The sequence below is a fragment of the Anomaloglossus baeobatrachus genome, chromosome 8 (genome assembly GCF_048569485.1).
Source record: "Anomaloglossus baeobatrachus isolate aAnoBae1 chromosome 8, aAnoBae1.hap1, whole genome shotgun sequence".
Lineage (NCBI taxonomy): Eukaryota > Metazoa > Chordata > Amphibia > Anura > Aromobatidae > Anomaloglossus > Anomaloglossus baeobatrachus.
Genome location: NC_134360.1, coordinates 15,947,591 through 15,961,752, shown reverse-complemented (window position 1 = coordinate 15,961,752; position 14,162 = coordinate 15,947,591). Strand labels below are relative to the sequence as shown.

General features: G+C 51.6%; 1 protein-coding gene across 1 annotated transcript in view; it reads left to right on the top strand.

The window, feature by feature from the left end:
* DNAH12 (dynein axonemal heavy chain 12) overlaps positions 1-14,162 on the top strand; it is a 331,588-nt gene that overhangs the window by 67,805 nt on the left and 249,621 nt on the right. Inside the window, exons 13-15 of the mRNA XM_075321326.1 lie at positions 1,948-2,083; positions 13,433-13,558; positions 13,864-13,998. Of these exons, the coding sequence (XP_075177441.1) occupies positions 1,948-2,083; positions 13,433-13,558; positions 13,864-13,998 (397 nt within the window). The remainder of the gene's footprint in view (positions 1-1,947; positions 2,084-13,432; positions 13,559-13,863; positions 13,999-14,162) is intronic.

Below are 14,162 nucleotides of genomic sequence, written 5' to 3'. Positions count from 1 at the left end.
CTCTCCGTATTTTTTCAAAAGCGCCTAGCCAGGCTTCCGCAGGTCCGCACGTTCCTGCAGGGAGTTTGCCACATAGTCCCACCTTACAAGCGTCCGCTGGAACCCTGGGACCTTAACAGGGTGCTAACGGCTCTTCAGAAACCACCTTTCGAGCCGCTGCGGGATGTCTCTTTATCACGTCTTTCGCAGAAGGTGGCATTTCTAGTGGCAGTTACATCACTCCGGAGAGTGTCTGAGCTTGCAGCGCTGTCATGCAAAGCCCCCTTCCTGGTGTTTCACCAGGATAAGGTGGTTCTGCGTCCTGTCCCGGAATTTCTCCCTAAGGTGGTATCTCCTTTTCATCTCAATCAGGATATCTCCTTACCTTCATTTTGCCCTAATCCAATTCACCAATGTGAAAAGGATTTGCACTCCTTAGATCTGGTGAGAGCACTCCGGTTCTACGTGTCTCGCACGGCGCCCCTGCGTCGTTCAGATGCGCTCTTTGTCCTTGTCGCTGGCCAGCGTAAGGGTTCGCAGGCTTCCAAGTCAACCTTGGCTCGGTGGATCAAGGAACCGATTCTCGAAGCCTACCGTTCTTCTGGGCTTCTGCTTCCTTCAGGGCTGAAAGCCCATTCTACCAGAGCCGTGGGTGCGTCCTGGGCATTGCGGCACCGGGCTACGGCTCAGCAGGTGTGTCAGGCAGCTACGTGGTCTAGTCTGCACACTTTCACAAAACACTATCAAGTGCATAGCTATGCTTCGGCAGACGCCAGTCTAGGTAGGCGAGTCCTTCAGGCGGCGGTTGCCCACCTGTAAGAGGGGGCCGTTTCGACTCTTTTTATCGAGGTATTCTGTTACCCACCCAGGGACTGCTTTTGGACGTCCCAATTGTCTGGGTCTCCCAATGGAGCGACAAAGAAGAAGGGAATTTTGTTTACTTACCGTAAATTCCTTTTCTTCTAGCTCCTATTGGGAGACCCAGCACCCGCCCCTGTGCCCTTCGGGCTGGTTGTTCTTTGGTGTACACATGTTGTTCATGTTGAATTGTTCTTTTGGTTCATGGTTTTCAGTTCTCCGAACATCCTTCGGATTGAATTTACCCTAGACCAATTTATAAGTTTTCTCCTTCCTGCTTTTGCACCAAAACTGAGGAGCCCGTGATGCACGGGAGGGTGTATAGGCAGAGGGGAGGGGTTACACTTTTTAAAGTGTAATACTTTGTGTGGCCTCCGGAGGCAGAAGCTATACACCCAATTGTCTGGGTCTCCCAATAGGAGCTAGAAGAAAAGGAATTTACGGTAAGTAAACAAAATTCCCTTCTTTTTGAGTCTTGTTCACACCATTGGTGTTCCAGACATACATTCTTTAGTTAGTATGCACTTTTTGTTTGAGAACCCTGCCCCACCCACAGCCATGTGTCTTATTTCACATATATAGCTTGGTCCTTTGCTTCCCATACAGAGCACATTTTTTAATTGCAGGTGAGGTTACACATAGGCTAGGGACCCCAAAAGTAGAGATTACCTTGGCGTTGGTTTTGGGGCTCCTTTGCATTGATCAATACAATGGCTAAACGTCTCTTATATTCCTATTATTCATAGCAGTTATGCATATTCCATTTTTCATGTTTTTTCACATTTTCAGATAATTCATTGTAATTTTCAGTCTAGTATTCCCATAGCAGTTTTGCTTTTCATCATTCTCATATACATTGTGACTGGTGTGCAACTCTTTATCCTATTGTATAGTTATGTATTTTGAGTCTTGCACCATGTTCACACCATTGGTGTTCCAGACATACATTCTTTAGTTACCATGTGCCCTTGGGTTCGAGTTCATACAGTAAAATATAGAAGCTGATGCCACAATAAAAGTTATGAATCTCAAAGTATTTTTGATATGATACTACAAAACATCATCAGCTTCCAGTATATAATATTTGTAATAACCTTTTGCTCTTCTTAGGATCTGCACAGAATTTGAGAAAATCAAGGAACAAGCGTTAAAGGTTCCCAACACGACTGAAGATGTAATAGAGGAAATTGCGTTTGTGGAGCAGGCAAAGAATAAAAGCCTGGTAGAGCTAAAGTCCCGAATTGCTGTACGTATGTCCCTGGGTATAATTATAATGTAATATATAGGATTATTCAGGTATTTTGTATGTTTTCTCCATATATGTCGTATCATACCAGCTTTACTGATCCCTTGCTGCTCCGGTTTTGCCTGTACCCCCTCCGGGTTCCAGTGGTGACATCCCAACATGATCATGTGACTTCTTCAGCCTATCACTGACTGCAGTGGTGACCAGCTACGGTTACTGATTGGCTACAGGAGTGACATGACTGTGGAGGTGGTCTGAGCTATAGCTTTTTTGTTTAAACGTAATAAGAATATTTGTGTATGTAAATAATCAAAATATAGATGTAGTTGCATGTCTGTCTATGTAGCAATCGCATAGACCCATAATATGATTCTAAGGCGGGCTTTGCACGTTGCAACATCGGTAACAATGTGTTACCGATGCTGCAGCGATAGTCCCGCCCCCGTAGCACGTTCGATATATAGTGAAAGCTGCCGTAGCGATTATTATCGCTACGGCAGCTTTACACGCACATACCTGCCGTGCGACGTCCCTCTGGCCGGCGACCCGCCTCCTTCCTTAGGGGACGGGTCGTGCGGCGTCACAGTGACGTCACACGGCAGGCGGCCAATTGAAGTGGAGGGGCGGAGATGAGCAGGATGTAAACATCCCGCCCACCTCCGTCCTTCTCATTGCAGCCGGGAGGCAGGTAAGGTGAAGTTCCTCGCTCCTGCGGCTTCACACACAGCGATGTGTGCGGCCGCAGGAACGAGGAACTACATCGTACCTGTCGCTCCCCCGGCATTATGGAAATGTCGGAGGCTGCAGCGATGATACGATGACGACGATTTTGCGCTCGTTCATCGTATCATCTAGGATTTACACACTACGACATCGCAAGTGACGCCGGATGTGCGTCACTTTCGATTTGACCCCACCGACATCGCACCTGCGATGTCGTAGTGTGCAAAGCCCGCCTAAGCTGAATAGTCATGAAGGGGTTACCAAGGATAAGTGAACCGATGTACAAACAGTGAAAGTTTTATAATAATGAGCAAAAGTCTTATCAGTAGCTTTCACAGAGAAAGAATGTGTTAACGAACAAAGATGTGTTTCATAACATGCTGGGAGAAATTGGGGAGTAGAATCCTCCCTAAGTTCTGTGTTCTGGCTTCAAGGTTATTGATGCATACTGTATAATTGGATCTATCGAATACACGAAAGTCAGTTGGTGACGCTGGCTCAAGGAGAACATGTCTCATGTATTCATTGTCTGATTCATTAATATCGGCTCTGATATATATAGCTAATACAGCACTGTCTCTGGATACCCTGTATGAAGATATCATTAGATATCTTTACCCAAAATTCCTCCCTTGACATGACCACATGGAGCAGGAAGAACAAAAAACAGTAGGGGAGCTGGAGTAGTGGCTGATCGGTAATTTTGCAGTTTTTGGAAGAAAAAATGTTATGTGTTTGTACCTTGTAGATACATTAATACATTGTAATTTTAATTTCTCTTTCATTTCATTGGGGGACACAGGACCATGGGTATGCTGCTGTGACTAGGAGGCTGACACTAAGTAGACATAAAAAGAGTTAGCTCCTCCCTAGCAGTGTACACCCTGAGCCGGAGGCGGACTTAAATCAGTTTTTTGCTTAGTGTCGTAGGAGGCTGATGTGGGCCGTCTCGGCCCCCCTCAGCCACTTTTCTCTTGCGTATTTTTCATTTCTTCATCGTTCTTATGGGAGACCCAGACCATGGGTGTATAGCTTCTGCCTCCGGAGGACACACAAAGTACTACACTAAAAAGTGTAGCTCCTCCCTCCGAGCATATACACCCCCTGGATAACCAAATATAGCCAGTTCAATGCTTTGTGTTCAGGAGGCACACATCCACACATGCATTCTCATCTGATTTTGATTTTTGGAAAGAGTTTGAAGAAAAGCGGGTCCAAGCCTGGACTCCCGGCATGTCCCTTCTCACCCCACTGTGTCGGCGGTGTTGTTAAGGTTGATTTCAGGGCTGGAGCCTTACATGCCGCGCTCCTTCACCATCCCCTCGGGCTCTGGCTTGAAGTGGGAGCCAGCACGGTTCTCCCTGCCTTGCAGGAGACCGGTCTCCATCCGCAGCCCTTTCAGGATTCTGCCGGACGGAGCACTCATCCCTCAGGGACCTGGCCCTGCGTCTCACAAGCTAAGTATCTGAGACGTTATTATCCGGGGGTCCCTTGTACTTTATTGTTGGGGAGAGTGTGCTGTGTATGTATTCTGACATTTCCGGCCGGTTCTCTGGTTTTCACCAGAGAACCGCGCCGATGGTGCCTGCGCGCTGGCCGCATCGTTAAATTTAGGCCCCGGCTTCGCCTGAGGCCTAGTTTCGTTTTCACTGCCCCTGCATGCCAATCATGCAGAGGGACAGTGCGGCTCCGCCCAGCGGCCGTTCGGCTCAGGAGAGGGACACTCCTCTCTGAGGAAATGTTTCCCTCCCCTGTATATCTCCTTGGCCCTCGGGATCCCGCTCTTAGAGTAGGCCCCGTCCCCTCTCCTCGCTCCGGCTTGGGCAGAAGCGCCATTTTATCAGCGTTTTTATGTCAGCATAGCGATCGGCGCTGGCTGCAGTATCTCTCTGGGGGTCCGGGCTGTGGGATCTGGAGGGCACAGAGAGGGGTTGGCAGAATGTCAGACAGTATGGCAAGACACAACCTCCGGTTGTGGACCTGCTTATATTATATACTCTGCTTATATACTCTGCTGGGGGTCATTCTGACTCAGAGCCCCCACTTCAGCAGCATGTCTCGCACGAGCAGCAAGGCTGTACTCAATATGCACTGCATGTAGGCTCCTACTGCCTGTACCGAGCACAAAACCACATTGTGATGCCTGCTCTAACATGGTGGTGCCTCAGCCTGGAGTCTCATCCCCAGTGGTTCCTCCGGCTGCTCCGGCTCCGGTGGCTGAACCCCCGGCTTGGGCAGACTCCTTCTCTCCATGGGACAGCTGTCCCGGACTCTGCTGAGCATGCATCAGCCCCCTTCTCAGGGCGCTTCTGCTGCTACGGCTCGCTCAGCAACGCTCACAGAGGATTCTCCATCTGGTCTCAGACCCCGTCCTCCTAAAAGGAGACGCAGGGTCCCCTCTCCTTCCTTGTCCCGCGGCTCTGATTCACGAGCTGACTCGCAGGACGAGGAGGATGCCTTTACTGGGGGCTCGGACGCTACCTCCATGTACCCCATTGATCTGTCCGAAAGTGACGCAGATGCTAGTGATTTGATTGCGTCCATTAATTTTGTACTGGACCTCAATCCGCCTGTATCAGAGGAGCAACCCTCTCTGGCAAGAAAGCACCAGTTTACCTTGCCCAAGAGAACAAGGAGTGTGTTCCTTAACCACTCCAGTTTTCAGGCCACTGTGACCAAGCCTAGGGCCTGTCCTGACAGACGCTGCCCACAGCGTGGTTCTGATGACCGTTTTCCGTTTCCACCAGAGGTGGTCAAGGAGTGGGCTCATTCACCAAAGGTAGACCCTCAGGTGTCTAGACTCTCAGCCCGGACAGTTGTATCAGTGGCTGATGACACCTCTCTTAAGAATTCCCTGGCGGGAAGAGTAACTGACCGCCAGGTTGACCTTCTGGCCAAATCTGTATCTGAGGTGGCAGGGGTCTCGTTCTCCCCATCTTTTGCAGGTGTGGGCTCTCATAGCCATCTCTGCTTCTCTAGAGGAGATGCATTCCCTCACCAGGGACTCTATGCCCGAAATGGTTGCCTTAACTTCCAGGCTTCAGCCTTTTCATCCTATGCCATGTCTGCCATGCTGGAGGCTTCTCACCGCACTGCGGTGGCTTCGGCTAATTCTCTCGCTATGCGCAGGATCTTGTGGCTTCGAGAGTGGAAGGCAGACGCTTCTTCAATGAAGTACCTTGCTGGGCTCCCATTTGCTGGGCCCAGGCTGTTCGGTGAACAACTGGATGAAATTATTCAGGAAGCTACTGGCGGGAAGAGTACTTCCATGCCACAAACAAAACCAGGAAACCTGTCCAGGGCAGGAACCAGTCGAGGTTTCGTTCCTTTCGTTCCTCCAACTGGTCGTCCTCTAAGCCCTCGGCCTCGTCCTCTAACTCAGCCAAGGACCAAAAACCCATCTGACGCACGAAGCCGCGTCCTCACAGCAGGAGCTGCTGCCACTAAGGCAACCTCCTCTTGACTATCTGGCCGCGCCAGCAACGTCCTTGGTCGGTGGCAGGCTCTCCCGCTTTGGCGATGTGTGGTTTCAACACGTCTCCGATCAGTGGGTGCGGGATATCACCTCCCACGGCTACAAGATAGAATTCTATCCAGCCCGCCAAACAGATTTTTTCTGTCAACTCCCCCCTGCTCCAAGGCCGCCGCCTTCTCACAGGCCGTGGCACCCTTGCAGGCCAACGGAGTAATTGTACCGGTTCCCGCCTGGGAACGGTTCAGAGGTTTCTACTCAAATCTCTTCCTAGTCCCCGAAAGGGACGGTTCCTTCCGGCCCATCCTGGATCTCAAGCTTCTCAAAAAGCATGTTCAGGTGCGGCATTTTCGTATGGAGTCTCTGCGATCAGTCATTGCCTCAATGACCCAAGATGATTTCCTAGCATCCTCGACATCAGAGATGCCTACCTGCATGTGCCAATTGCAGTTTCACACCAGCGTTGGCTACGTTTTGCAATCGGAGAGGAACATTTCCAATTCGTGGTTCTTCCCTTCGGGTTAGCCACGGCCCCTCGAGTATTCATCAGGGTCATAGCAGCAGTGGTTGCGGTTCTGCACCTCTGGGGGTTGGCAGTAATCCCTTTTCCTGGACGGCCTTCTAGTCAAGGCTTCATCCAGTGCAGACTGTCAGCGGAGTGCCTCGCTCACTCTCGCCACTCTACTCCAATTCGGGTGGCTTGTCCTTTTCCCAAGTCCACTCTGACTCCGACCCAGAAGCTCATGTACCTAGGGATGCAATTCGAGACTCTGCCGGCACTGGTGAAGCTGCCCTTAGTCAAACAGCAGTCCCTCCACTGGCGGTGCGCCCTTTTCTGAGGCCCCGCCGTCATTCCATCAGGCACCTAATGCAGGTGCTGGGTCAGATGGTGGCGTCAATGGAAGCGGTTCCTTTGCCCAGTTCCATCTGCGTCCTCTGCAGCTGGACATTCTCCGCTGTTGGGACAAGCGACCTTGCTCCTTGCACAGGTTAGTGGCTCTGTCGCCACAGACCAGGGGCTCCCTTCAGTGGTGGCTTCGGCCCCTCTCTCTTCAGGGACACTCCTTCCTGGCCCCGTCCCGGGTGATCCTCACCATGGATGCCAGTCTATCCGGCTGGGGAGCAGTATATCTCCACCACAGAGCGCAGGGCACTTGGACCCCGTCCGAATCAGCCGTCTCGATCAATGTGCTGGAAATCAGAGCTGTGCTTCTAGCTCTCTTAGCCTTTCACCACCTGTTGGCGGGCAAGCACATTCGAGTCCGGTCAGACAACGCGACAGCGGTTGCCTACATCAACTGCCCAGGGCGGGACACTCGGCCGCCTGGCAATGTTGGAGGTTCAATGCATCCTTCAGTGGACGGAGGACTCCAAGTCCACCATATCCGCAGTCCACATCCCAGGCGTGAGTGGACAGCGGCGAGTGGGCTCTGCATTCGGCAGTGTTTCGGTCACTCTGCCGCAAGGGGGGCACTCCGGAAGTGGATCTTCGCTCCCACGATCCTCAGGCCTTTGCAGCGGACGCGCTGGTTCAAGATTTGTCCCAGTTTCGTCTGTCTTGCGTGTTTCCCTCTCTAGCTCTTGCTCAGAGTCCTGCGCAAGCTCAGAATGGAGGGCGTCGGGTCATTCTCATTGCTCCAGACTGGCCCAGGCGAGCTTGGTACCCAGACCTGCTCCATCTGTCCGTAGAGGTGCCGTGGCATCTCCCGGACCGTTCAGACCTTCTCTCACAAGGTCCGTTTCTCCGCCTGAATTCTGCGGCTCTCAGATTGACGGCGTGGCTCTTGAGTCCTGGATCTTGACGACTTCTGGTATCTCTCCTGAAGTCATCTCCACTATGACTCGGGCTCGGAAGTATTCCTTGGCCAAAATCTATCACAGGACCTGGAGAATTTTCCTGTCCTGGTGTCGCTCTTCCGGCCATGCTTCTTGGCCTTTTTCCTTGCCGACCCTTCTGTCCTTTCTGCAGTCCGTCTGCAGCTAGGACTATCCCTCAATTCCCTCAAGGGACAGGTCTCGGCTCTGTCAGTGTTGTGCCAGCGGCGTATCGCTCGGCTGGCTCAGGTGCGCTCCTTCATGCAGGGCGCATCTCACAGCATTCCGCCTTACCGGCGGCCCTTGGATCCCTGGGACCTTAATCTGGTCCTCACGGCTTTCCAGAAACCCCCCTTTGAGTCTCTTAGGGAGGTTTCTTTGTCTCGTCTTTCACAGAAAGTGGTCTTTCTAGTGGCCATAACTTCCCTCAGGAGAGTCTCTGATTTCACTGCGCTCTCTTCGGAGTCACCTTTTTTGTTTTTTTCATCAAGACAAGGTGGTTCTCCGTCCGACTCCGGACTTTCTCCCTAAGGTGGTTTCTCCTTTCCACCTTAACCAGGACATTTCCCTGCCTTCCTTTTGTCCGGCTCCTGTTCATCGCTTTGAAAAAGCGTTGCATACTCTGGATCTGGTGCGGGCGCTCCGGATCTATGTGTCTCGCACCGCTGTTGTTAGGCGGCGCACCTCTCTTTTTGTGCTGACCACAGGTCGGCGTGAGGGCCTCTCGGTTTCTAAGCCGACCCTAGCTCGTTGGATTAGGTCGGCCATTTCCGATGCCTTCCAGTGTACTCAAGTGCCTCCCCCGCCGGGGATCAAGGCACACTCGACCAGAGCTGTCGGTGCCTCTTGGTTTCTCAGGCACCAGGCTATGGCTCAGCAGGTCGGTCAGGCTGCCACTTGGGCTAGTCTGCATACCTTTTCGAAGCACTACCAAGTGCATGCTCATGCTTCGGCGGATGCGAGCTTGGGCAGACGCATCCTTCAGGCGGCTGTCGCCCATTTGTGAAGTTAGGTTTCGCCTACTTCTCAGTTTTCTGTTTATTCCCACCCATGGACTGCTTTGAGACGTCCCATGGTCTGGGTCTCCCATAGGAACGATGAAGAAAAAGAGAATTTTGTTTACTTACCGTAAATTCTTTTTCTTATAGTTCCGTATTGGGAGACCCAGCTCCCTCCCTGTTGCCTTTTGGCAGTTTCTTGCTCCGCGTGTTATCACCGGCTGTTGTTGTAGACAGAGGCTCCGGTTGTTCCGGTTCTTGCTCTATCTCTACTTGTGGGTGGCTACTCTCCTTCAGCTTTTGCACTAAACTGGCTATATTTGGTTATCCAGGGGGTGTATATGCTCGGAGGGAGGAGCTACACTTTTTAGTGTAGTACTTTGTGTGTCCTCCGGAGGCAGAAGCTATACACCCATGGTCTGGGTCTCCCATTACGGAACTATAAGAAAAAGAATTTACGGTAAGTAAACAAAATTCTCTTTTTTTCTCGGCGACGCTCATTGCTCTCATTCTCCTTTTTCTCTCTTTCTGCAGGTGTCGCCTATATTCACCCTCATTCCCTCCAGCCCTGTGGGTTCCACTCCCCAGGGTCGCAGAGGTTTGAGATGTCGGGCCCTCTCCCCCGTCCATTCCCGTGGTACCACTCCCAGGAGTGCATGTGGGGCAGATCCTACATGGGCACCCCTGATGCACCCTGCGGTATTACCCCAAAGGGTGCACAGGGACAAGCTACAGAGGTTGGACCCCCGCAGCGTTTCACCTTTCGGATGGGGTCCGCATCGCTGCCTACAGTCACAGAGGAGCTCCCTCCCCCACCCGGTGTCCACCTCTCTGCCTCTCCGGACGCCTCTTCCCGCGCTCCTGGAGCCCACAGCCTTACCTTCAGGTGTGTGCTGCACACAGGCAAGTGCAGAGCCCTCTGCCTGCACACCGGACCATCCCTGGAGCGCCGCCGCGGATGTCAGGTAGGACCGTCTCTTCCCTACCTTCTCCCCCCTTGGGTGGCTGAAAAGTTAGGCCCCGGTCTCGGCCTAGTCTCCCTGCGTCCCAGCCACGCCCCCTGCTGCAGCGCTATTGGCTTACCGGCTGTTCCGCCCCCGACTCCGCCCACCACTCAGCCTCCAGGCATCACAGTGTGGGCGGTGGATGCCCTGTTTCCCGCCCTCACACGGCTCCTCCCCCAGCCAACTCCAGTGTCCCATCGCCATCTTGTTCTGCCTCCCTGTCTGCCTGTGTAGCACAGCTTAACTATTAGCAGAGTTCCTTCTAGGTACTTTTGAAATGGCCTCATTTTATATGATGAGGTCTTGAGAACTATAAGCTTTGCTACATTAGCTTTAATCTGTCACTTTATGTGGATGTAAGGCAGAGTGTAAATGTGTCTTGTAGAGGTCTGGGAGTCCTTGGAGGCTCCCCTTATTGCTCTAATGATGGCTTCTGATCCAGTTTTCCCAGGAGTTTAAATGGTCAGAACCGGGCATGAACTGTAATGCCAGAATCGCCCTCTGGAGAAAGCTACTGCTCTGGCAAAAAAAGTTGATATGTGTAGCACCAGACAACCCCCTTTAGATCATATATCTGTGGGGTCTCAACCACTTTTTCTATGTATGAGGCAGCAGCGCGCTGTTCTTTTACCTTCTGGCTTCGGTGTGACCTGGATTCCTCTCTCTGGACTGGTGGGCAGCACACAGGACCTGGGTACCCTCTGCTCCTACGGAGATAACCCTCACTAGATAGCTCTCACTGATTAGCGACAGTTTGGTCGTTCTCTTGTCTCCAGAACACATCAACCTTAGTAAACACGCTCCCCTCGGAGGGACAGGAAGGCTCCGTCTTTCAAGACCGATCCCTCCTGGCGTTCGTGTCCCCACCAGTCCACGAAGTCCGCCTCCAGGTCTCAACCCTGCTCCTCCAAATGACTCGCGGTCTGCGTGCAGCATCGCCAGACTAGTGGGGGGGGCTCCTGTCCCGCTTCCAGCGTGTCTGGCTCCCCTTCAGTACAGATGCCTAGGGCAGAGAGATCTTTGTCTCAGACTACGAAATAGAGTTCGCTTCAATGCCACAGAGATGTTTTTTCCGTTCTCGCCCTCCAGACTCTCCCGCACGTTCCTTCTCCCCATAGAGTCTCTCCTACAATCTGGAGTCGTGGTACCAGTCCCTCCCTCAGAATGCTTCCAGGGGTTTTATTCCAACCTCTTGTGGTCCCCAACAAGGACGGCTCAGTCCATCTCGTCCTCTACCCGAAGCTTCTCAACAAGTCGGTGAGACCTCGAGCATTTTGCATAGAGTCCCTCCGCTCTGTGATCGCGTCTACGGAAGTCGGCGATGTTCTGACGTCGCTGGACATTCAAGACGCCTATCTGGCAGGGAAGGCCTCGCTTCAGGCGCATGATCCCTCAACGGGGAAGTCTTCAACCAGATCTGCGGCAGATGGAGGACTCCGAAGGTGGTCCAAGTGGCCTCCCAATGCAACTGTCGGGTGCCAAGGTTCATCGCGGGGTACCGCGACCACCTGGCTCTAGGGGTCGACGCAGGTAACCAGTGCAGGACCCGGTGCTTCTTCCCACTGCTGCCCCTGATCCCGAAGGTTCTGAGGACCCTCAAGGCGGAAGGATTTCCAGTCATCCTATTGGCTTCACAGTGACCCAGACGAGCATGATTCGTGGAACTCATTCAGCTCCATGCGGACGTCCCGTGACACCTTCCGGACCATCCAGATCTTCTGTGGCAGGGCCCTCTCTCCCACCAAAACTCAGAGGTCCTATATTTGACAGCCTGGCGATTGAATCCTTGGTAATAGCTCAGGCAGGCCTTTCGACAGGGGTGATACAGACAATGATTAAGGCCAGGACGCCATCTTCTACGAGGATCCACTACCGCATGGGGAGAGTTTTTTCCTCCGGTGGTATGAAGAACACAGCATCTCTTCTCTCCCCTTCTCCCATCCCTCAAGTCATGTCTGGATGCGAGTCTAGCACTCGCCACGCCTAAAGGTCAAGTGTCGGCTCTGTCAATTCTGTTTGAGGACTCTTGCCCGCGGATTGAGACCTTCATCCAGGGAGTTACCCATCTAGCTCCGCCGTACTCGTCGTTCACTAGAACAGTGGTTTCTTATGCTAGTGCGAGGTTCGCTTCAAGATCCGCCGTTTGCACCTTACGAGATCCTTACTTTCTCGCCTGTTTTGGAAAGGGTGCTTCCCGCCGCCACCACTTCTATGCGAAGAACGTCAGAGCTGGCAGCTCTCTTTGTCCTTACCCCCTTTTCTGGTCTTCCACCAGGACAAGGTGGTGCTCCGGCCGGATCCCTCCTTTCTGCCCAAGGTGGTCTCGCCTTTCCATCCAAATGAGGAGATTGTTTTTTTCCATCCTCCGGTCCTGGTCCTTCTCACAGCCTGAAAAAGGCCTCCCACACTCTGGATCTGCTGCGAGTCCTCAGAATTTACATCTCCAGGACCGCACCTTTCCGTCAGACGGATGTCTGTTCATCCTTCCATCCGGTCCCAAGAGGGGCATGCCGGTATCCAAGGCCATGACTGACAGATGGCTCCGTTCCACCATTTCCGAGGCCTATTGGATAAAGGACAGAGCTCCACCACAGGGAGTAAAGATGCACTCTGCCCGTGCACTGGGAACCTCTTGGGCAATTACGCATCTGGCGTCGGCCGACCAGGTCCGCAGGACCGCCACCTGGTCTAGTCTGCATACCTTTACTAGGTTCTACCATATTCACACCCAAGCATCGGCAGAGGCCTGTCTTGGGCAAAACGTTTTTGCAGGTGGCAGTAGCACACCGATAACAAGGTAGGTGCATTCAGCTCTTGGGCAAGCCCGCCGAGGGAGGGCGTTTTCCTTCCTATCCGCGGTGCTTACCTCTTCCCACCCAGGGACTGCTTTTGGATGTGCCATGGTCCTGTGTCCCCCAATGAAACGAAAGAGAAAGAAGGATTTTTGTGTACTCACCGTAAAATCTCTTTCTCTGAGTCTTCATTGGGGGACACAGCACCCACTCTGCTTGTTCTTTGGTTTTATTACAGATTGCCTGCCTATTTCAGTGCTCCATGTTTCCAAACCACTTATCACATAGTTCCTTTCTTATAGTTATTATCTTGACTTATGTATGGTTGTTTTGGTATTCCTCCTACTGCTTGTGCACTAAACTGATTTAAGTCCGCCTCCGGCTCAGGGTGTACGCTGCCAGGGAGGAGCTAACTCTTTTTATGTCTACTTAGTGTCAGCCTCCTAGTCACAGCAGCATAACCATGGTCCTGTGTCCCCCAATGAAGACTAAGAGAAAGAGATTTTACAGTGAGTACACAAAAATCCTTCCTTTTTTAATTTCAGGAGTGTCAGCGGAGGATGAATTATCTTCTAGATGTTCATTTATTTTTACCTGAAGATATCGTCCTGAACTCGACCGTGTTACTGTGGCCGAAAAATATCAACCCAGTGTTTGATGAAAATGACCAGGTATATGGGTACCTTTCTAAAAATGGGGTCTCCGGTACCAGTGATGGTGGTGTATGCGGTTTACTAGCTATTCCTGCAGCTAAACCCAATGCTTCCAATAATATGTACATGCTTTACATACATTAAATACACATCAGTTTTTGGTTATCATCAGAAAATATAGATAATCACAATAGTTGAAAAAAGACATAAGTTGGATGGGAGAGGATAAAGGGAATGGGGGTGTAGGTGCATCCGTAATTAATAGTTACATATGTTTCTTCCAACAACTTTTTTTAATCATTTTTCTTGAACCTTTCTAAAAGCTGATTGAAAACGCCAAGCGTAAAGGAGAGAGCGAGCTGCTCGGGAAAAGAGAGAAGCTGATGCTGGAACTGGAGAAACTCTCGCGGCGGATGGAAGAATTTGCAGAGTGCTCTGAGTTGGATATGATGCAGCAGGTGGGATAATCGTGGGCTTCGTTATCACTTTCCCGCTTCGTTTTTTTACTTGTATAAGGCTCTGTTCACATTTTGTTCCCACAAATATTGTACAGGAAAAGTATGTCATATTTGATCCATGTTCACTAGTAGATGGAAAAACTTTACAATTTGAGAGTTGTCAG